The sequence below is a fragment of the Borostomias antarcticus genome (genome assembly GCF_949987555.1).
Source record: "Borostomias antarcticus genome assembly, contig: scaffold_136, whole genome shotgun sequence".
Lineage (NCBI taxonomy): Eukaryota > Metazoa > Chordata > Actinopteri > Stomiiformes > Stomiidae > Borostomias > Borostomias antarcticus.
Window position 1 is genome coordinate 228861 of NW_028176316.1, and position 22737 is coordinate 251597.

Consider the following 22737-nt stretch of genomic DNA (forward strand, 5'->3'; position numbering starts at 1 on the left):
GTGCTGTTTGAAACCCAAAATGTTCCAGTTTGACGGGATCTATATGGAACCTATCTTTACCGAGGGTTCCCCTACAGTTTCAAATGGTTCTACATAGCACTATTTTTTGTGCAAGTGAGAGGTATGGTAACCGCCCCAGGCCCGTAGCCACGCCCTCACGACCAAAGGTCCAGAATTTAAGACCAAAGGTCCGCCCCCCCCCATCAACAAATCGCCCGGCGATCAAAATAGTCTGTGCACCCCCCCACCTGTCAACAAATCGAAACGATACGGTCCACTTTTGGAATAAACAACCCATCCCTCCCCCCTCCCCCCTCCACAAGGCTGGCTACACGCCTGCGTCCATCGCTGCTCCGTACCCAGGAAGTCAGCCACCGGGGGCAGGCCGTCCACCAGCCTGTAGTACCCCAGGCAGCAGGAGGCGCGGGCGCAGAGCTGCACCGACACGTTCCCCGCCTCCTCCATCACCGGCCCCGCATCCTTCATCTGCAGGTTCCAGGGGCTGGACAGGAACACACACCTCCTCAACGACCGCACAGCCAGGGCAGAGCCACACAGCCACATAGAGACCACTGAAACACAGAGATATCCTAGTGAAACATAGATATACCCTTCTGAAACACAGAGATATACCCTCCTGAAACACATAGATATACCCTCCTGAAACATAGATATACGCTCCTGAAACACACAGATATACCCTCCTGAAACACATAGATATACCCTCCTGAAACACATAGATATACCCTCCTGAAACACATAGATATACCCTCCTGAAACACATAGATATACCCTCCTGAAACACATAGATATACCCTCCTGAAACACATAGATATACCCTCCTGAAACACATAGATATACCCTCCTGAAACACATAGATATACCCTCCTGAAACACATAGATATACCCTCCTGAAACACATAGATATGCCCCATATGCATAAACTGTTCATAGGAGAGAAAATGACCAGATCTATCAAACATATCATACAAGTTAGTCCCTCTTTGATGCCACAGGGGAAAACAGTGATTTTCCCCTTATTGTTATGTGAGCGTGATTCCAGAGGCGCAAGCCTTGTGAGGAGAAGTTGTGGTTGTAACATATCTTCATAGTTGTAACATATCTTCATAGTTGTGGTTGTAACATATCTTCAGACAACGGTGCTTGTTGATGGAACATTGATCATTTCACACGTAATTTGGATGGAGAATAGTTACATGTTAAAAGAAAATGTAGACCCCCCAAGTCTGTTGAAAAGGTGGGAAGGGATAAAGTCTCTCTATATTCCTATACATAATCAGCTATAGGTTACATAAATCATAAGTTCAAAATCAGGACATGAGCAATGCCTATGTTATTAACCACCAGGAAAGAAAAGAGCTTATTAATCATAACTCACCCAGGAGAGAGAGCAGCCGCTGCATGGTTGTGGGAGCGACTAGTGTTGAGTAGCGGTTCCCAGGTGCTGGTGGGAGTGACGGTGGGAACTCTCTCTCCTGAACACCGCGGTCCACACCCACACCCACACTCACACACCCACACTCACACACCCACACTCACACGAGGCTAATGACGACCTGATAAGACACACAGGCACAAGTTGTCTTAAAAAGGTATTGCTGCTGTGTGAATTCATTTTGACCGTTGATGTGTATGTTTTATTAAGCTTATATTGCCCATATTTTAATTGGAATAAGTATGGCTGTTTGTACTGGTTAGCATGTTTGGAATTTAATCTTAGGCTATTAACGCGCAAGTAAAAATGCTTAGATTCTGATGATAATGCATTAGCCAATTTATTTTAAATTTGTAAATTCTTGTTGGGCTATATAAGCTACGCCTCCTTCACAAATCAAAAACGATGTTAGTGCGCTGATAATAATGTAAGGTAACTGGATTGTAAACCTGCTTGTAGCTTTGACTCATTCTGTCACGAGAGACACGTGACCAAAAAAATCACGTCCCTTAACGCAAGTTCCACCTGCAGCACTGACACAGCTCAGATCAACATGGACCAGGTCATGTGCATTCATCTTTCTCATCTCATTCACTGTTCCAGCGACGAGACCTTGCTCAGGTGTATAACCTCATTGAACTGACTGTGTTTGTGTATCTGTTGCCTCATCAGGTCGGGTCGTTGGATCTGAACTCGGTCTCCAAAGTGGCCGAGATATTTGCTGAGTCAGAAAACGACCAAACGTTCTATGGATTTTCCGACAGTGAAATAAGTGCTCTTCTTTGTGATGAGGTGCGATTTCATTTATTTTCATGCTAGTGGCCGGTGTCCTTTGTAAGCCCCTTGTGAAAGGCCTACATGTGCCGAGTTGAATTGGTTAAACTACCTGGCATGTTGTGCTCTGTCCGTCCAGAGTTCAGACAGTGACGTCCTGATGGAGCCCAAACCTCAACCCTCCCAAGGGCCACACCGCTTCCAGCTGAGGGTGGCGCTGCGCTCCCGCCCACCTGCGCCCTCCACCGACACAGAGGAGGAGATGGAAGAGGGGGATGTTAAATCTGAGATGGAAGAGGAGGATTTTAAATCTGAGGTGGAAGTTAAGGTGGAAGTTAAGTCTGAGGTGGAAGAGAAACCGTTGACAACAGCAGCTCTAAAATCTCTCAAATCTGGGTCTGATTCGGAGACCGACGTGCCCAAGAGTTTCCTTGCCAAGAGGGCACAGAACATCAAAGCCAACAAAGCCATGGTAACCCTCGACCAAGTCCCCCGGATCCACACACCTACAGCGGGATACAGAGACAGGTGTTGAAGGATGATGTGTAGCCTAATTGTGATGCCGTCTCTCTGACCGGCGCTAGCTGGCCCAGCTGATGGCCGACCTGCAGAAGATGCCGGGAGGCGGAGGACTGCTGCAGAAACAGGGAGCCAAGCGGCAGAACAAGGAAAAGGCCTCAGTAAGTATCCGTCCGTCCATCCCTCCGACTTTAAATGGTCAACGTTAATTTACTGCAATACCGCCCACCCACGCCATCGCTAGCTTTTCTGCGGCGTAGCCTAGCTAGCTAAAGCGCTGTTTATTAAAGGTGGTCATGTAACGGCAGGTCAGAGGTCACTGAGATCCGAGTCCAGCGTGGGGCAAGTGAGGGTGGAAGCAATACTGACGCACATCCTGTCTTTCCTGCCCATACTGGATATTACACTATACGGTTTGATACCATTACAACTTTAATAAACCTGTAGACGAGCAGACACTGAGGCACAGCACACTCAGACAGGTAAGATATTCATTCACGTGCATCAGTATAATGTGCTTGTATACAGTCTATATATAGATGTAACTATCTTCTCATAGTAGCGTAGCTGGCTAAAGCTCTGCTCATCGGATGCGGTCCCTTGTGTTTGTAAGTCAGGGGACCCCAGGGGACCCCAGATGGAACCCAATAAGGGGCAAGTGAGGTTGTGTTTGTAAGTCAGGGGACCCAGATGGAACCCAATAAGGGGCAAGTGAGGTTGGAAGCGATACTGACCAGCAATGTAGTGACACTTGCGACACAGGGAGATGTGACCCCATGACCCTCCCGCAGCGCCCCCCGCGGTCTGGCGCGGAGTCCAGGAGGAACCCGGAGCGCGTGTCCAGGAGACAGACTCGCTCCATGGGGGGGTGTGAGGACCCCAGCGTCTCTCAGGACCAGGAGCTGGAGCTCAGCCTGGAGGACGAGCTGCTGGAGGTGTGTGGCTGCGAAGACCTTCCATGCACAACCACATTCTTTTAAAGTGTGTCTTGTAGATCAGTGATAACTGGAGGGAGGCAGGATGCATTGTGGGTGATGTGAACGTCTCACTTCTGTACTCCAGGTCCGGAGAGCACCCCGGCGTCGTGGCAACCCCCGGCCCAATCAGAGCAAGCCTCACGTGGTGCGCCCGGTGCAGGAGATCACGGAGGACGAGCTGCAGCTGGTCGCGGACAACATGACGGAGAAGGTCTACAGCAGCGTCTCGGTACGTTGATTCAACATGACGGAGAAGGTCTACAGCAGCGTCTCGGTTAGTGAGTCAACATGACGGAGAAGGTCTACAGCAGCGTCTCGGTTAGTGAGTCAACATGACGGAGAAGGTCTACAGCAGCGTCTCGGTTAGTGATTCAACATGACGGAGAAGGTCTACAGCAGCGTCTCGGTTAGTGATTCAACATGACGGAGAAGGTCTACAGCAGCGTCTCGGTTAGTGATTCAACATGACGGAGAAGGTCTACAGCAGCGTCTCGGTTAGTGATTCAACATGACGGAGAAGGTCTACAGCAGTGTCCCCTCCTTGCTGTATACAGCTTGGATGGTCTCCCGCTTTCCCTTCCTGAGGTGTCTGATGGTCTTCCAGAAACACTTTGCTGCGGACCGAAAGTCCTTCTCCATGGTTTCTCCGAACTACTCCCACACCCGCTGCTTTGCCTTGGTCACGGCCGAAGCCGCAGCCCTCCGGGCCAGTCGATACCCTGCAACTGCTTCTGGGGTCTCCCGGGCTAACATATCCCGGAAGGCTTCCTTCTTCAGTCGGACGGCTTCCCTGACCACCGCTGTCCACCATGGTGTCCGAGGGTTACCGCCCCTTGAGGTACCTATGGCCCTCAGGCCACAGCTCCCAGCCGCAGCTTCAGCAATGGAGGCTTTGAACACCGACCACTCATGCTCGATGTCCCCAACCTCCACAGGGATGCCTGAGAAGCTCCGCCGGAGGTGGCAATTTAAATCTCTCCGGACAGGCTCTTCCTCCAGACGTTCCCAGTTCACCCTCACTACACGTTTGGGTTTCCCAGGTCTGTCCAGAAGCTTCCCCCGCCATCGAAACCAGCTCACCACCAGATGGTGATCAGTGGACAGCTCTGCCCCTCTCTTTACCCGAGTGTCCAAAACACATGGCCTCAGATCAGATGATACGATAACGAAATCGATCATCGACCTTCGGCCTAAGGTGTTCTGATGCCAGGTGTACTTGTGGGCATCCTTGTGTTCGAACATGGTGTTTGTTATTGACAAACCGTGACTAGCACAGAAGTCCAACAACAAAACACCACTCGGGTTCAGATCGTGGTGGCCGTGCCTTCCAATCACGCCCCTCCAAGTTTCTCCATCATTGCCTACGTGTGCATTGAAGTCCCCCAGTAGGACAGTGGAGTCCCCTGCAGGAGCCCCCAAAAGGACTCCACTCAGGGTCTGCAGGAAGGCTGAGTACTCTGAACTGCTGTTCGGTGCATAAGCACAAACCACAGTCAGAGTCCCCCCCCCCCCCCCCCCCCACAGTCCTAAGGCGCAGGGAGGCGACCCTCTCATCCACTGGGGTGAACTCCAGCACAGAGGCGCTCAGCTGGGGGCTAGCTTGTATAGCCACACCTGCCTTACGCCTCATACCGTGAGCAACTCCGGAGAAGAACAGGGTCCAACCCCTATCCAGGAGTTTGGTTCCGGTGCCGGTGCTGTGCGTGGAGGTTAGCCCCACCAGGTGTAATTGGTATCGCTCCACCTCCCTCACAAGCTCCAGCTCCTTCCCCCCCAGCGAGGTCATGTTCCATGTCCCCAGAGCCCGCCTTTGCCGCCCGGGTCCGGTCCGTCTGTGCCCCCCGCCTTCACCGCCACCTAGTTGGCAGCGCACCCGACCCCGACAATTCCTCCCACGGGTGGTGGGTCCACAGGACGGAGGAGATGGTGCTTCCACGTTGCTTATTCGGGCTGGGCCCGGCCGGGCTCCGTGGTAAGCCCGGCCACCAGGCGCTCGCAGGCGGGCCCTCCGTCTGGGCCTGGCTCCAGACGAGGGCCCCGGGCTTCCTCCGGGCCGGGTCTCTCTTCCTTTAGGTTGTTTTGTCATCAGGGTTTTTAAATGTTTTAAATGGGCTAATAAAAATGTTATTTAAAATTTTCGGTTTTTTAATTTCTTTCTGTGCTCCTAAATTTTTTCATTTAGGAGCACATGTGCTCCTAGTGAAACATGTTAGCGTAGAGCCCTGCCAAGTCCCAGCGTTCTCCACGTTCTGTTCTCTCCTCGCTGCAGTCCAGCGCAGAGTGAAGAGGAGGTTCCAGGCTTCCTGCAGTCCCATAATAATAATAATAATAAAATTACAATTACAATAAAGTACAGCATGAAACATTCTGTCCCCAGGGCTCTACATGCCACCAGTGCAGACAGAAGACCACTGACACCAAGACGTGCTGCCGCGGCGAGGCCTGCCGGGGGATCCAGGGACAGTTCTGTGGTCCCTGCCTGAGGAACCGATACGGCGAGGACGTGAAGAAGGCTCTGATGGACCCGGTCAGACTTCTAATATTTCTCCTGTAGAATATCTTCACTTCTAATATTTCTCCTGTGGAATATTTTTAACATTTAACTTTTCTCCTGTGGAATATCTTCACATCTGATATTTCTCCTGTAGAATTGAATATGTTTAACATCTAACATTTCCCTTGTAGAATATATTTTACATAACTTTTCTCCTGTGGAATATCTTCACGTCTAATATGTTTCCTGTGGAATGTCCCTTTGTCCATATCCAGTATATGCTGTACACACACACACACACACACACACACACACACACACATGATAATATAAGAGCGTTGTGTAGGAGGATCTTTTGTCTCTCTCCTCTGCTGCGGTTTTCATATCAGTCGGTGTTCTAAAGCTTAGTGTTCATGGCCACAGCGACGAGATCATTGACCACAGAACCTTCACTGTTGCACACACACACCCACACTCTCACACACACACGCACACACACACACACACACACACACACACACACACACACACACACACACACACACACACACAGATAGGCTACAGATGTTTCTCTCTCAAGGTCAGGAACTTCTCTTTCAACACTGTCAGTCCCAGTTACCGGTAATCTTGGAGAACAATAACAACATTCTTTCTTTTACATTTTCACAGCATAACACCTCAGGTATATTACATTGCAGTGGGAATTGAAGACTTTTACTTCCAACCTTGACGGTAGCGCTGTTCTGTTCTCCCCTGGTGGCCTGTATGTGCCCTGCAGGCGTGGCGGTGCCCCCCGTGTCGAGGGATCTGCAACTGCAGCTTCTGCCGGCAGAGAGAGGGTCGCTGCCCCACAGGCATCCTGTTCCCCCTGGCGCAGTACCACGGCTTCTCTGACGTCCACTCCTACCTCAGCAGGTCAGTCCTACCTCACTCCTACCTCAGCAGGTCAGTCCTACCTCACTCCTACCTCAGCAGGTCAGTCCTTCCTCACTCCTACCTCAGCAGGTCAGTCCTACCTCACTCCTACCTCAGTAGGTCAGTCCTACCTCACTCCTACCTCAGTAGGTCAGTCCTACCTCACTCCTACCTCAGTAGGTCAGTCCTACCTCACTCCTACCTCAGCAGGTCAGTCCTACCTCACTCCTACCTCAGCAGGTCAGTCCTACCTCACTCCTACCTCAGCAGGTCAGTCCTACCTCACTCCTACCTCAGCAGGTCAGTCCTACCTCACTCCTACCTCAGCAGGTCAGTCCTACCTCACTCCTATCTCAGTAGGTCAGTCCTACCTCAGCAGGTCAGTCCTACCTCAGCAGGTCAGTCCTACCTCACTCCTACCTCAGCAGGTCAGTCCTACCTCACTCCTACCTCAGCAGGTCAGTCCTACCTCACTCCTACCTCAGCAGGTCAGTCCTACCTCACTCCTACCTCAGCAGGTCAGTCCTACCTCACTCCTACCTCAGCAGGTCAGTCCTACCTCACTCCTACCTCAGCAGGTCAGTCCTACCTCACTCCTACCTCAGTAGGTCAGTCCTACCTCACTCCTACCTCAGCAGGTCAGTCCTACCTCACTCCTACCTCAGCAGGTCAGTCCTACCTCACTCCTATCTCAGTAGGTCAGTCCTACCTCACTCCTACCTCAGTAGGTCAGTCCTACCTCACTCCTACCTCAGTAGGTCAGTCCTACCTCACTCCTACCTCAGCAGGTCAGTCCTACCTCACTCCTACCTCAGCAGGTCAGTCCTACCTCACTCCTATCTCAGTAGGTCAGTCCTACCTCACTCCTACCTCAGTAGGTCAGTCCTACCTCACTCCTACCTCAGTAGGTCAGTCCTACCTCACTCCTATCTCAGTAGGTCAGTCCTACCTCACTCCTACCTCAGTAGGTCAGTCCTACCTCACTCCTACCTCAGTAGGTCAGTCCTACCTCACTCCTACCTCAGTAGGTCAGTCCTACCTCACTCCTATCTCAGTAGGTCAGTCCTACCCCAGCAGGTCAGTCAATTAGTAATGGCCGGTGTCCTATAACACATCTCCCCATCAGAAGGTGACTCTCCTGCCCTTGTGATAGATTATTTTTGCATGAATAATAGAATATCAAGCTAAAAATACAAAACGATGATCAGCCGTGAAGTGACAGGACCTGGGAGGAATCCAGGGAAGGTTCTGGATAGGTCTGGAGGACTGAGACTGAGGAAAGCTAGTGTGGTCAGGGAAGGTTCTGGATAGGTCTGGAGGACTGAGACTGAGGAAAGCTAGTGTGGTCAGGGAAGGTTCTGGATAGGTCTGGAGGATTGAGACAGGAAAGCTAGTGTGGTCAGGGAAGGTTCTGGATAGGTCTGGAGGATTGAGACAGGAAAGCTAGTGTGGTCAGGGAAGGTTCTGGATAGGTCTGGAGGATTGAGACAGGAAAGCTAGTGTGGTCAGGGAAGGTTCTGGATAGGTCTGGAGGATTGAGACAGGAAAGCTAGTGTGGTCAGGGAAGGTTCTGGATAGGTCTGGAGGATTGAGACTGAGGAAAGCTAGTGTGGTCAGGGAAGGTTCTGGATAGGTCTGGAGGATTGAGACTGAGGAAAGCTAGTGTGGTCAGGGAAGGTTCTGGATAGGTCTGGAGGATTGAGACTGAGGAAAGCTAGTGTGGTCAGGGAAGGTTCTGGATAGGTCTGGAGGATTGAGACTGAGGAAAGCTAGTGTGGTCAGGGAAGGTTCTGGATAGGTCTGGAGGACTGAGACTGAGGAAAGCTAGTGTGGTTGTCCAGGTGAGTGGGATCACTACATCTATGGGACCAGGAGCGGCAGAGCAGGCCTGGGTGGGTCTGTCCAGGAGGGCTGCACTGCTGTTCAGTTAGTTACTTTTGTAGTGTGTGTGTGTGTGGGGGGGGGGGGCACATCTTGTGATGAGATGTTGCAGTTGATATCCAGAAATACTGTAGGACTGCTCAGTACATTGTTGTGTCTGCAGCTCACTGTGAAAGCGATAAATCCCAGAGCTCATGTCTGTAAATCCCAGAGCTCATGTCTGTGACCCGTGACAGAACTGCTCTTCTCGCCCACAGCCTCCGCAACAAACTGCAGGCCACGAAGGCAGAGGAGGACCTGTGACCAGGCCAGCCCTGGTACCTGCAGTGAGCTTGTCACCACTAGATGGTGGTATTGACCAAATTGTAATTTGCCGGGGACCTGAGTTTCCAGCACTAGGCAGGTTCTTATTGAATTTACTTGGCAAGTTGGCATCAGCCTGGATTATGTGCATTTTGTGTTGCTTTAACTGTTTCTGTTCGTCATTTAGCTGACTTTTTGGAAGGGTTGATACTAATTTGAATACTTGAATAAAACTTTGATTACCTACTTGGTTCAGTCTGGACTTTCTTTGACCCAGGTTCCCCACAACATATCTCTTTAGGACCTCCCTGTACATCCCTATACAGGCTTCCTGTCAGGTCTGGATAGGACCTCCCTCTACAGGCTTCCTGTCAGGTCTGGATAGGACCTCCCTCTACAGGCTTCCTGTCAGGTCTGGATAGGACCTCCCTATACAGGCTTCCTGTCAGGTCTGGATAGGACCTCCCTCTACAGGCTTCCTGTCAGGTCTGGATAGGACCTCCCTCTACAGGCTTCCTGTCAGGTCTGGATAGGACCTCCCTATACAGGCTTCCTGTCAGGTCTGGATAGTATGGATTCTCTTTGTGGGTACAGATATCATTAGTAGTCATTTAATTCACAACATGGTAATTATATTCACAACAAAGATCAGACGACTTATTTAGGTAGTTTGATCATGTATCATTTAGATCTGAGAGTTTGGCTACAGTAGGTACCTTGACGATTAATGTAATCATACTGTTAGATGGGGAGTCAGTGAGGTTGCGTCAGACAGACAGCTCTCTACACTGAGCCACCCGAAGAGGCTAGGGGGTCTTTCTACCCGGAGAGGCTAGGGGGTCTTTCTACCCGGAGAGAGGCTAGGGGGTCTTTCTACCCGGAGAGGCTAGGGGGTCTTTCTACCCAGAGAGGCTAGGGGGTCTTTCTACCCGGAGAGAGGCTAGGGGGTCTTTCTACCCGGAGAGGCTAGGGGGTCTTTCTACCCGGAGAGAGGCTAGGGGGTCTTTCTACCCGGAGAGGCTAGGGGGTCTTTCTACCCAGAGAGAGGCTAGGGGGTCTTTCTACCCGGAGAGAGGCTAGGGGGTCTTTCTACCCGGAGAGGCTAGGGGGTCTTTCTACCCGGAGAGAGGCTAGGGGGTCTTTCTACCCGGAGAGGCTAGGGGGTCTTTCTACCCGGAGAGAGGCTAGGGGGTCTTTCTACCCGGAGAGAGGCTAGGGGGTCTTTCTACCCAGAGAGAGGCTAGGGGGTCTTTCTACCTGGAGAGAGGCTAGGTCTTTCAACCCGGAGAGAGGCTAGGGGGCCTTTCTACCCAGAGAGAGGCTAGGGGGTCTTTCTACCCAGAGAGAGGCTAGGTCTTTCAACCCGGAGAGAGGCTAGGGGGTCTTTCTACACAGAGAGAGGCTAGGGGGTCTTTCTACCCGGAGAGAGGCTAGGGGGTCTTTCTACCCGGAGAGAGGCTAGGGGGTCTTTCTACCCAGAGAGAGGCTAGGGGGTCTTTTCTGAATGGATCAGACGCACGCAGCCTAGCTCTGAGAAGTTAATGGAGTCCACCTTCATTGCCTCTCTTCACTTCAAGCTCTTTGGTTAATAACTTCACTCCAAGCTCAAAACAAAGCTACCAGGATTCTAGACCAAGAGGAATCTAGGAATCTGATATCCACCTCTTGACATTTGGTCGATTTTACTGACCGCTAGATGGACCATAAGAGAACCCTGTACATGACATGCATCAGGGGTGGGGGACGACAGGTTCAATGTGCACTTGTTTTAATCCAACAGTTGGCATTTGTACAAATGAGATTTACAAATACAAAACCAACACTCTTATAACAAAACAATGCTTTAAGGGCACTTGTTAGAATGAAAATCATTTTCAGTGACAATTTAACCAAATACTGTAGGACAAAATACAATTTCAAATTAAATTCCCCAAATAAACTAGTTGCCCTGAACTTGAAACTCCCAAGTGTTCCAAAATTTTCCAACAACGGTGAGAAAATTAAGTTCCAGAACTCCTGAAAAATATAATTCCTTCTTGTCCCTCTGCTGTGCAACCAACCCTGGATGTCTGTCCACAATATATTAGACCAACATTCTCAATACCACAGTATTTGTGGGTATAAAGATATCTGCTTTAGACCATTATAATCAGATTTTTTTTAAAGATACTCGTCCACTTGACAGATCCTCGTGTATCATAATATCAGGCAGAGAAATGTAACAAAAATGTTCTGAAACATTTAACTCGAGTTCAAAATGCCCTTGAGTCTTGAGTTCTCTTTATATGGAATCCGAACCTTTGGTTTGAGCTTAAATGTGTTTCTCACTAATTACTGATCCAAATACACAGCGTTGAAGGCATAGTGAGGATCTAGAAGACAAATATACCACAGAAAAATACATACTGTCCTGGGAAGATCTGGACTGTATAGAACACATACGCAGGTTCTATAAACAGAACACTTTGAATAGAGTTTACAAACAAAATCTACATTAATATAAAAGTGATAACAATATAGGATTAAGAATGATTGCGTATGAGAAACACAACAGAAAGGCAATCTCTCACAACCATATAAGTATCATTCCTATGGTACGTAAGAATTAATGTCGCTTTACACATTTAGAAAAAATATATACATACAAAAAGAAGCAATCTATAAAAAAGTTTTTTTTGCTATGATAAACATATCAATGCATGATGGCTTGGATGTGTACCTCTATAATCAATCATATAAAAGGCAAAAAAAAGGATTGTGGTGAGGATGAGGATGGCCGTGTTCCTTCATCCCCTATGATTAGAGCTGCTTCGTCTGAAGCCACTAGTGACCTAACATCCAGCCCTCCGTGTGTACTGGTCACAGTGGGCCGGCCCAACAACGGGTGTGTGTGTGTGTGTGTGTGGGAGGGGGGATAGTGCAGTGGAGTAGAGAAGCCCTAACCTGGAGTACGCCTGGAATAAACCTAGTGTACACCTAGAGTACACCTAGAGTATACCTAGAGTATACCTGGAGTACACCTAGAGTATACCTGGAGTACACCTAGAGTATACCTGGAGTATACCTGGAGTACACCTAGAGTACACCTAGAGTACACCTAGAGTACACCTGGAGTACACCTAGAGTATACCTGGAGTACGCCTGGAATAAACCTAGTGTACACCTAGAGTACACCTAGAGTACACCTAGAGTATACCTGGAGTACACCTAGAGTATACCTGGAGTACACCTAGAGTATACCTAGAGTATACCTGGAGTACACTTAGAGTATACCTAGAGTATACCTGGAGTACACCTAGAGTATACCTGGAGTACACCTAGAGTATACCTAGAGTATACCTGGAGTACACCTAGAGTATACCTAGAGTATACCTGGAGTACACCTAGAGTATACCTGGAGTACACCTAGAGTATACCTGGAGTACACCTAGAGTATACCTAGAGTATACCTGGAGTACACCTAGAGTACACCTGGAGTACAGCTGGAGTACATCCAGTCAAACAGGGCAGGAGACACCTGAGAGAAAGCCACCTGAGAGGCGGGGCCTGAGGCTGAGGGAGAGTAGTAGTATACCGAGCAGGCTGGAGCCAGGGAGGAGAGGGAGTCCAAAACAAGCTACCTACACAACTCCAGTTAGCGCGAGCCGTCGGGGTCGATCTATCACTGTAGCGCTGCTATTCCCTTCAATCTTGGTCGAACCAATCACTAGGTCTCCCTCCACCCCCCTCCTCGTCTCATTGGCCGAGAGAGATGGTCCGTAGATGCCATGTGTAGTTCTCTAACGTTATATCAGGGAGGGACCCCCCCCCCTGCCTGAGTGATCAAATAGCCCTTGTGGAGGCTGCAGCCTCAGCTAGCCTCTTCCCCAGCCCTTGGTCAACCTAGGGGTCCAGTCATGCCCTTCTTAACCCTCGTTCACTGCTGAGCACAGCCGTCCCTCCTCTCGTCCTGCTAGTATCCGTTGCTGTTGATGTTGATCTGGTGCAAGTCCCCCACCTGCATCACGTTGATGCCGCTGCTCGCCAACCGAGCGATGCCCTCCGCCGACAGCGTCTCCATGGTGATGAGGGTCTGTGCTTCGCTGACGGGGACGGAGGTCTCGGCTCCGGGCGTGGCGTTGTCGGAGGAGGCGGAGCCAGCGGCCGCCGCGGCTTTCTTGTTGAGGTGGGTCTTGATGTGCTTGGAGAGGTGGTCGCTGCGCATGAAGCGCTTGGGACACTCGGGGCACACGAACTTCTTCTCCCCTGAGAGGAGAACAACACACACACATTATGCCGGCTCCAAGGGATTCGGATAGAATGACACGGCGGAAATTTGTCTTGCTTCAGACCTGTGTGTGTGTGTGTGTGTGTGTGTGTGTGTGTGTGTGTGTGCGCGTGTGCATGTGCATGCGCCCGCATGTCCTCAAGATTTAAGATTCCTTTATTTGTCACATGTAATGTATGGCATACAGTCATAGTGAAATGTTGCTGTCGCCTCCAAGATTATACTCATTACCGATAAACTCCAATACTCAATTTACAAATGTGCAAATTACACAAGTACCACCATTTGTATCCAGTCCAGTACTATACTATACTATACTATACTATCCCATCCCATCCACTCACCTGTGTGTGTCCTCTTGTGGCGCTGCAGCTCGTCGGAGCGGGTGAAGCGCTTGGCGCAGAAGGACCAGCTGCAGACGAAGGGCCTCTCCCCGGTGTGCCAGCGCAGGTGGGCCCGCAGGTGGGACGTCTTGCCGTAGACCTTGTTGCAGCCGGGGATGTGGCAGATGTGCTGCTTCTTCTTGCTGGGGTCACTGCTGCAGGGGTCAGACAGCAAGAGAATCACATTAGGATGAGGGTTTCAGACCAACACAGCTCTATCTACCCAGAGCACTGATACCCAGGCTAACCCAGGGCAGGCTAACCCAGGCTAACCCAGAACACTGATACCCAGGCTAACCCAGAACACTGATACCCAGGCTAACCCAGAACACTGATACCCAGGCTAACCCAGAACACTGATACCCAGGCTAACCCAGAACACTGATACCCAGGCTAACCCAGGCTAACCCAGAACACTGATACCCAGGCTAACACAGGCTAACCCAGAACACTGATACCCAGGCTAACCCAGGCTAACCCAGAACACTGATACCCAGGCTAACCCAGAGCACTGATACCCAGGCTAACCCAGAGCACTGATACCCAGGCTAACCCAGAACACTGATAACCAGGCTAACCCAGGCTAACCCAGAACACTGATACCCAGGCTAACACAGGCTAACCCAGGACACTGATACCCAGGCTAACCCAGGCTAACCCAGAACACTGATACCCAGGCTAACCCAGAGCACTGATACCCAGGCTAACCCAGAGCACTGATACCCAGGCTAACCCAGAACACTGATACCCAGGCTAACCCAGGCTAACCCAGAACACTGATACCCAGGCTAACCCAGAACACTGATACCCAGGCTAACCCAGGCTAACCCAGGCTAACCCAGAGCGCTGATACCCAGGCTAACCCAGAACACTGATACCCAGGCTAACCCAGAGCACTGATACCCAGGCTAACCCAGGCTAACCCAGAGCACTGATACCCAGGCTAACCCAGAGCACTGATACCCAGGCTAACCCAGAACACTGATACCCAGGCTAACCCAGAACACTGATACCCAGGCTAACCCAGGCTAACCCAGAGCACTGATACCCAGGCTAACCCAGAGCACTGATACCCAGGCTAACCCAGAACACTGATACCCAGGCTAACCCAGAACACTGATACCCAGGCTAACCCAGAACACTGATACCCAGGCTAACCCAGAACACTGATACCCAGGCTAACCCAGAACACTGATACCCAGGCTAACCCAGGACACTGATACCCAGGCTAACCCAGAACACTGATACCCAGGCTAACCCAGAGCACTGATACCCAGGCTAACCCAGAACACTGATACCCAGGCTAACCCAGGCTAACCCAGAACACTGATACCCAGGCTAACCCAGAACACTGATACCCAGGCTAACCCAGAACACTGATACCCAGGCTAACCCAGGCTAACCCAGAACACTGATACCCAGGCTAACCCAGAGCATTGATACCCAGGCTAACCCAGAGCACTGATACCCAGGCTAACCCAGAGCACTGATACCCAGGCTAACCCAGGCTAACCCAGAGCACTGATACCCAGGCTAACCCAGAGCACTGATACCCAGGCTAACCCAGAGCGCTGATACCCAGGCTAACCCAGGCTAACCCAGAGCACTGATACCCAGGCTAACCCAGAGCACTGATACCCAGGCTAACCCAGAACACTGATACCCAGGCTAACCCAGAGCATTGATACCCAGGCTAACCCAGGCTAACCCAGAGCACTGATACCCAGGCTAACCCAGAGCACTGATACCCAGGCTAACCCAGAGCGCTGATACCCAGGCTAACCCAGGCTAACCCAGAGCACTGATACCCAGGCTAACCCAGAGCATTGATACCCAGGCTAACCCAGGCTAACCCAGAGCACTGAGGGCCATCATCCATACCGTCCGTCCCCGTCCTTGCAGAAGGGGCAGGTGCAGGCTTCCCTCCGTGTGCGTCTGCTCTGGGGTGGGGGGCTGGTGTCACCATCGTCCATCGCTGTGCTGTCATCCAAGCTGTCTCCACCCGTCTGCAGCCCCTGGTCTCCTGGGGAGACATAAAAGTAACGCACCTCACCCTCAGATTTAAAGCAATACATAGCGTTTTCTCTGAACTGCGCCCCCACAGGCTCTGCGAGTAAGTGCACTGTCTTAACGTTATTAGGACTTGCTCTCCTCTTCACTGTCACTGAGAGATTAGATTAGATTAGTTTTATTGTCATTGCACATAAAATGCAACAACATTTCGTTTGGCAGTTCGCTCAGATAGCAGCAACAACAATAGTAAAATACACATGCATACAGTAAAATAAAAAACCAGCATGAAAAACATAAAACCCGCATAAAAAACAGCATAAAAAGCAGTCTCAGGGGTTCTTAGAATCCTTACAAGTCTAGGATTGGGAGTCAGTAAATCAATCAGTCAGTTGAAATAAATGATATGTGATATGTGACGGTTCTATTGCACTATGCCCCGTTATGATGTCTTCATGCCCGCGTGCACGCAGTGACTGGAGAAAGGATGTCGTCTGAGCAGGTAAAGTTATGTTACTTGATTTATTTACTCTACACAACCAGTTAGCCTATAGCACCCCACATTTCACTGACTTTAGTTTAGTTCATGTAGCCTAGTCTACACACTGTTTGCATTGCAGAGCGTTCTACTATTTCAAACCGTATTTGATGCGGTTGTGTGATGTCAAACAGAACTCGTCTCTGTCAAGTTATTAAACAGATACTGGGCTCGGACAACTGTGGAGATCTTTTACTCAACTGCTTTATTGAACCACCAGAACAGTGACTCACCTGTCCTGCAGAGCCACATCTCTACTAGACCTCCAGACCCTTATCTGAGATGTAGCTGGATCTCTACTGGAACCACAGACCCTTATCTGAGATGTAGCTGGATCTCTACTGGAACCACAGACCCTTATCTGAGATGAAGCTGGATCTCTACTGGAACCACAGACCCTTATCTGAGATGTAGCTGGATCTCTACTGGAACCACAGACCCTTATCTGAGATGTAGCTGGATCTCTACTGGAACCACAGACCCTTATCTGAGATGGAGCCGGATCTGAGGCCAGGATAGTAGACTAGCTACTGATCTGAGGTCAGGATAGTAGACTAGCTACTGATCTGAGGTCAGGATAGTAGGCTAGCTACTGATCTGAGGTCAGGATAGTAGACTAGCTACTGATCTGAGGTCAGGATAGTAGACTAGCTACTGATCTGAGGCCAGGATAGTAGACTAGCTACTGATCTGAGGTCAGGATAGTAGACTAGCTACTGATCTGAGGTCAGGATAGTAGACTAGCTACTGATCTGAGGTCAGGATAGTAGACTAGCTACTGATCTGAGGTCAGGATAGTAGACTAGCTACTGATCTGAGGTCAGGATAGTAGACTAGCTACTGATCTGAGGCCAGGATAGTAGACTAGCTACTGATCTGAGGTCAGGATAGTAGACTAGCTACTGATCTGAGGTCAGGATAGTAGACTAGCTACTGATCTGAGGCCAGGATAGTAGACTAGCTACTGATCTGAGGTCAGGATAGTAGACTAGCTACTGATCTGAGGTCAGGATAGTAGACTAGCTACTGATCTGAGGTCAGGATAGTAGACTAGCTACTGATCTGAGGTCAGGATAGTAGACTAGCTACTGCTCCTGACCACAGCTAATCTGGGACGGTTTTCTCACCTCCGCCGTGATATCATTGAGCTAAAAACCCATGATATCCATAGACGCTGGAATAGTTAGCTACTACTGTGTTGTTTATATGCCGTGAAGCACAACGTTGTGCATGCGCACTGCGTCCCGGGGGCGTAAGTTTTAAAAGGTAATAAATGTCAATGTATTATCTTTCTGAGTAGACTGTTTGGACGATTCAGCTTACTTTTAGTAAATCTAATTGTAGAATTAACACCAGACATGTTTGTAAAGGTCCAAATATTGCGATGTATTGCTTTAATAATGTCAGTCTAAATGAAGCGCGTGTCCTTTGATGTCATGTTTTTGTAAAAGTGTGTGTTCTCAATGACTGACCTAGCTAAAATAAAAAGTGCAAATGAAATAAGTTGATCAGAATGCATTCAATATATTAAGTTGACTTAGTTCAAGTAGATGAAGTGACTCTAAGATATCAGTATGTATAATATTACAAATTGTAAGAATGCTGACAATAACAACAACCAACAGGACCATGTGGTTCACCAGCATCCTGACAACATTTTAGTCACAGACCTCCGTCTTCAACACTAACATTTCTTAGAAATGCACTTGCAACATCGCAATGTCACTATTGCAACATAGTAAAATATGTTGGGCCAAAATGACATCAGAGGAAAAATTGATACACTCAAGACTTCTCTCCAGATTAAGAAACAGTTAGTCCATGAACAGATGAAACTGGTTAGGCAGAGAGGCCCAGGCGTGGGAACCCTACTATAATACCTCCTGGGGAGCACCCACCCCCTGCCCCTACTATAATACCTCCTGGGGAGCACCCACTCCCTGCCCCTAGCACGGACCCAGAGAACCCTACTATAGTACCTCCTGGGGAGCACCCACCCCCTGCCCCTAGCACGGACCCAGAGAACCCTACTATAGTACCTCCTGGGGAGCACCCACCCCCTGCCCCTAGCACGGACCCAGAGAACCCTACTATAGTACCTCCTGGGGAGCACCCACCCCCTGCCCCTAGCACGGACCCAGAGAACCCTACTATAGTACCTCCTGGGGAGCACCCACCCCCTGCCCCTAGCACGGACCCACAGACTGGGCACACCCACCTCCATACCGCCTCTGCCCCTCAAAAGGCCTGATAAGACCCGAGGAGTGGGTGGGGTCACGTTACACCCCGTCTATGACACAGCCAGCCAGCCAGCTAATCACACACACTTCCTTCCCTGGCCCAGAAACAGACCTGGGTCAAGTCCATCAAATAGTTGTGTTTCAGATGCAGATAACCCTCGAGTTACAAACCCACAACTGTCCCATTAGTTTAATTGACTGCCGGGGTGAAATAAATCAAGCAGGTTCCCATCTGGCATCCGTTTGCATATTGTGTTTGAGTAACAGCTTTCACCCGCCAGCACTGAGAGGAGCTGCTGCGTCACTAAAAGTGTAACTAACAAGTCATGTAGAGTGTCACACTTTCACCCCCGCCTCTCTCTCCCCCCCCCCCCTCTCTCCCCCTCACACACACTCACGCACGCACGCTTCATTGCCAGGCATCAGGGCTCAACTAGCCAAACCAGTATACTGATACACTAGCAGGAAGTCAACAAAGCCTAGATTCAAACGTTTCAGGAAACAGATACTCCACACAGGCCTGAAAGAACCTGCGTCCAAACACTTGCCTAGTGGCACATCGCTAGCCCCCACACTGCCCCCCACTGCCCCCCCACTGCCCCCCCACTGCCCCCCACTGCCCCCCCACTGCCCCCCACTGCCCCCCACTGCCCCCACACTGCCCCCCACTGACCTGCAGGGTTGGCGATGGTGATGGGGACCCCCTGGAGCTGGTGCATCTGCAGCCCCGCGTTGCCCAGGGTGTTGAGGTTGATGGTCTGGAGCCCGGGGATCTGGACGGCGCCCGCCTGGCCCTGCCCCAGCTGAGGGAGGGACGCCAGCGTGATCTGAGCGCCGCCGGGACTCTGCAGCTGCAGGGTCTGCCAGGTCACCTGGCCGTTGGGCCCCACGGTGCGCAGCAGGATGGGCCCGGAGTTGGGGATGGTCTGAATCTGCAGGTTCTGGAGGCCGTCCTGGCCCAGGGTGGGGGTGGCGAAGACCTGCCCGCCCGCCCCGGCCTGGATGGTCTGGAGGGAGGCGCCGCCCTGGATCTGGAGCTGCTGGGGCTGGAGGAGGATCTGTTGCTGCTGCTGGCCGTCTCTGTTGTCAGGCTGGATGGGCACGCCCGAGCTCTGGTATCCGCCGTTGGTGTTCTGCGCCTGGGTCATGCCCCCGTAGGAGGTGGGCGTCTGCGTGGTGATGGTGGTGGAGCCGCTGAAGTACCCGGAGGAGGACGACACCGCCTGCTGCATCAGCTGCTGAGAGCTCCCCGCCTCGCCCCCGTCCCCCCCGGAGACCCCGGCGCTGACCGGCAGCAGGGTGATGTTCCCGTTGAGGGACACAGGCATGTTGGCCAGGAACTGCTGGTTCTGCAGGACATTGTTCCCCAACCCCAGGTTCTGCAGGGGGATAGCCTGCTGTATGAGGCCGGGCATGGCCAGGATGTTGCCCCCCGCCCCGGGCCGGCCAGCGGTGGCGATGAGCTGCTGGCCGCCGTTGGGTGAGGAGACCAGCTGGAACTGACCCGCCCCGGCGCCGGACTGCTCCTGCTGGGGCTGGGCGAACTGCAGCTGCTGCCCGTCCACCGTCTGGAACTGGGGGATCACCTGGTACTGGATGTTGGGCATCATCCCTGACATGGTGAGGACCTGCTGGCCCTGCAGACCGGGCGCCTGGGTCACCACGTACTGCTGCTGTCCATGAGCGCTGGACACGGACAGCGCCTGCCGGCCCTTGCCCGCGTCGCCCGCCATCGTGCCGCACAGGGAGTCGGTGGAGACGGTGACGGCGCCGGTGGAGGAGTGGACGCTGACGGGGATGATCTGCCAGCCGTTGGCGGTGGAGGTCAGCTGGACCTGGCTCAGGTCCAGCTGCTGGCTGTGGTCCGAGCCGGAGTCGTTCTCTCCCGGGGTGTCGATGCGGCTGCAGGTGGCCGCCAGCAGGGCCAGCGGGGACGGCTGCTGGGAGTCCTGACAACACAAAGAATCACGCCGTTTTTAACAACACTTTAGACACGCCAGACGACCCTGATGCATATGGCTCAAAAATGACTGATTTCAGTGGAGATGGGACCTATTTAAAAACCTAGAGTATCTAAAACACACACACAGCAATGATCAAGAACAAAACACTATCCATTCTGAACAAACACATGTTGTTGTTTTTGCTTATTGCATTTATTTATTTTTTCCATTATGGAAAAATCCCCAGTGATTTGTCCCACATGGGTCTGAGCAGAGCGAGTAGGAGGGAGGGAGAGAATGGAGGGGGAGGCCGATGGGTGGGAGAGCAGCGGCGGGCTCGGCTTCCCCTCCCCCATCCCACCCACCTCCCTCCCACACTTCATTCTGCCCTATAAACTCCCTCATCGCCGAGGCCGCCCCCTCGGAGGACAGCCAAATGGGCTGTTCAGAAGAGCCAGGGCTTGACAGGACCTCCCCGTGTGGGCCGATCACCTTTGCGACTGCCTTTTCCCCACCCAGTGACATGTGCGCAAGAAAAGTCAATAACAACACAGAAAACATCCACTCATACTGGTAGAGAACCTCAGAATAACTTCAACTATCCCAATGAGCCCACATGTTCTCCCGGCCCGACAGGAAGAGCGATGATCGAGCACAGACACCAAATGATCACCGTGTGCGGAAAAGCAAACGTCTATTTGTCAAAGCAAGCAAGCAAACATACTTGTGTATTTGCATTTCTCTTCTGGAGGAAGCCTCCTCCGCTCTCCACCATCGCGGCCATTTCATCCTGCTGTTGGTCTGCGGAAAACAGATCACGTCTTTAGTAAGTTGGTTATGTCGTGTGAGTTCATGTCACTTTCCTCCAGGTTCATATAGTAACTCGCTTTAGACGGTTATACTGACATAGTGGGACATGACTCGCTGCCCACTAGCAAGATCACTTTGAGATTTATCTGCCTTTCTAACGATACGTTTCATTTGACTTGTCATTATCTAATGACTGCTGGTTGGGCTAACCTCACCTAGCTGGGAGCTAAGCTAGCTAGCCTGTGTGTGACTGCTGGTTGGGCTAACCTAGCTAGGAGCTAAGCTAGCTAGCCTGTGTGCGGGACCCAGCTAACATCAGGTCACATTTAGCAAGGCACTTTCAATCTACTGTTAGTAGACAGAGATGCATCCTAGCAGCAGGTCGTCTAGTCCTCAGTGATCCTAACTAACACCAGCTATCCATCCAGTACGTTATGCTAGCAGGCTAGCTAGAGCTAGCATGAACTTCTGAGCGGACAGCTAGCTCAACAGTTGGCGACGTGGGACTTTCTCACTCTCCTGCGCGAGCGTCCCTATCCTCGCCTGGGTCTACAGAACTAGCTCATTATGAACAGATTAGTGAACTAGCAGTCTCGCTTTTAAATAATAAACTTCTCTTCTCTTACCACTCATATTCCTGACGGGGGGAGTTTCTCTCGAGTCCTTTTAGGTTGACATCAACTTTTCACACGTCAACCGACCTTGATACTCCGCCACTACGAAGAGAGGGAAGGGTCCGTCTGTTTTATCAGCCGGGGTACTCCAAATGGAGTAAAGGGCATGTGCGGATTTCACACACAGCCGTGTTGTCTTAATCGAAGCATGGGAAATAACGGAACGGTGTATCCGTCGATCAAACTCATTCCAATAATAAAGAGAATGCAGAATTATTTGTTGGTATGACCTATTGGAGATAAAATACTAAGACTATACTATACACATTTTGTTTTACTGAATGGTTGTGCCAGTGCTTATGACATGTCTATTTGATGTTTGCGATATAATGCTGAATGTTTATCTATGTTGTGAAGATTGGTACAGAAAAAATACATAGACTGAGATACAGGAGGTAAAAATAGTAGGCCAATCGTCTGCATTATTCATCGGATGTAATCGGGCTACCCTTGTACCCAAATCAGGTTACCCAGAGGAATTATGCAAACGGCGCCGCAGGCCTGCTGCTCCCTCCACCAGAACTGTGACTATAGCCTAGGCTGCTTGAATTAC

General features: G+C 50.9%; 3 protein-coding genes across 3 annotated transcripts in view; 1 reads left to right on the forward strand and 2 right to left on the reverse strand.

The window, feature by feature from the left end:
• LOC311328636 (anti-Muellerian hormone type-2 receptor-like) overlaps positions 1–564 on the reverse strand; it is a gene marked incomplete at both ends in the record, with an annotated part of 33885 nt that extends 33321 nt beyond the window's left edge. Inside the window, one exon of the mRNA XM_084462578.1 lies at positions 360–564. Coding sequence (XP_084318704.1) covers positions 360–564 — 205 coding nt within the window. The remainder of the gene's footprint in view (positions 1–359) is intronic.
• Positions 565–2009: 1445 nt separating this feature from the next.
• LOC311328637 (cell division cycle-associated protein 7-like) lies at positions 2010–9319 on the forward strand (the record flags this gene model as incomplete). Its single annotated transcript, XM_084462579.1, has 9 exons — positions 2010–2018; positions 2129–2248; positions 2370–2702; positions 2815–2910; positions 3541–3684; positions 3812–3955; positions 6104–6253; positions 6999–7135; positions 9274–9319. 9 exons carry the CDS (start codon positions 2010–2012, stop codon positions 9317–9319), a joined length of 1179 nt encoding a protein of 392 aa, XP_084318705.1.
• A 3471-nt stretch (positions 9320–12790) lies between these two features.
• On the reverse strand, positions 12791–22199 carry sp1 (sp1 transcription factor). The gene is made up of 6 exons (XM_084462580.1): positions 22137–22199; positions 21425–21501; positions 19431–20706; positions 15851–15992; positions 13931–14124; positions 12791–13564 (listed from the first exon to the last, which is right to left on the reverse strand). The coding sequence occupies exons 1-6, from the start codon at positions 22141–22143 to the stop codon at positions 13272–13274; spliced, it is 1989 nt and encodes a 662-aa protein (XP_084318706.1). The 5' UTR covers positions 22144–22199; the 3' UTR covers positions 12791–13271.
• Between the last annotated feature and the right edge of the window lie 538 nt (positions 22200–22737).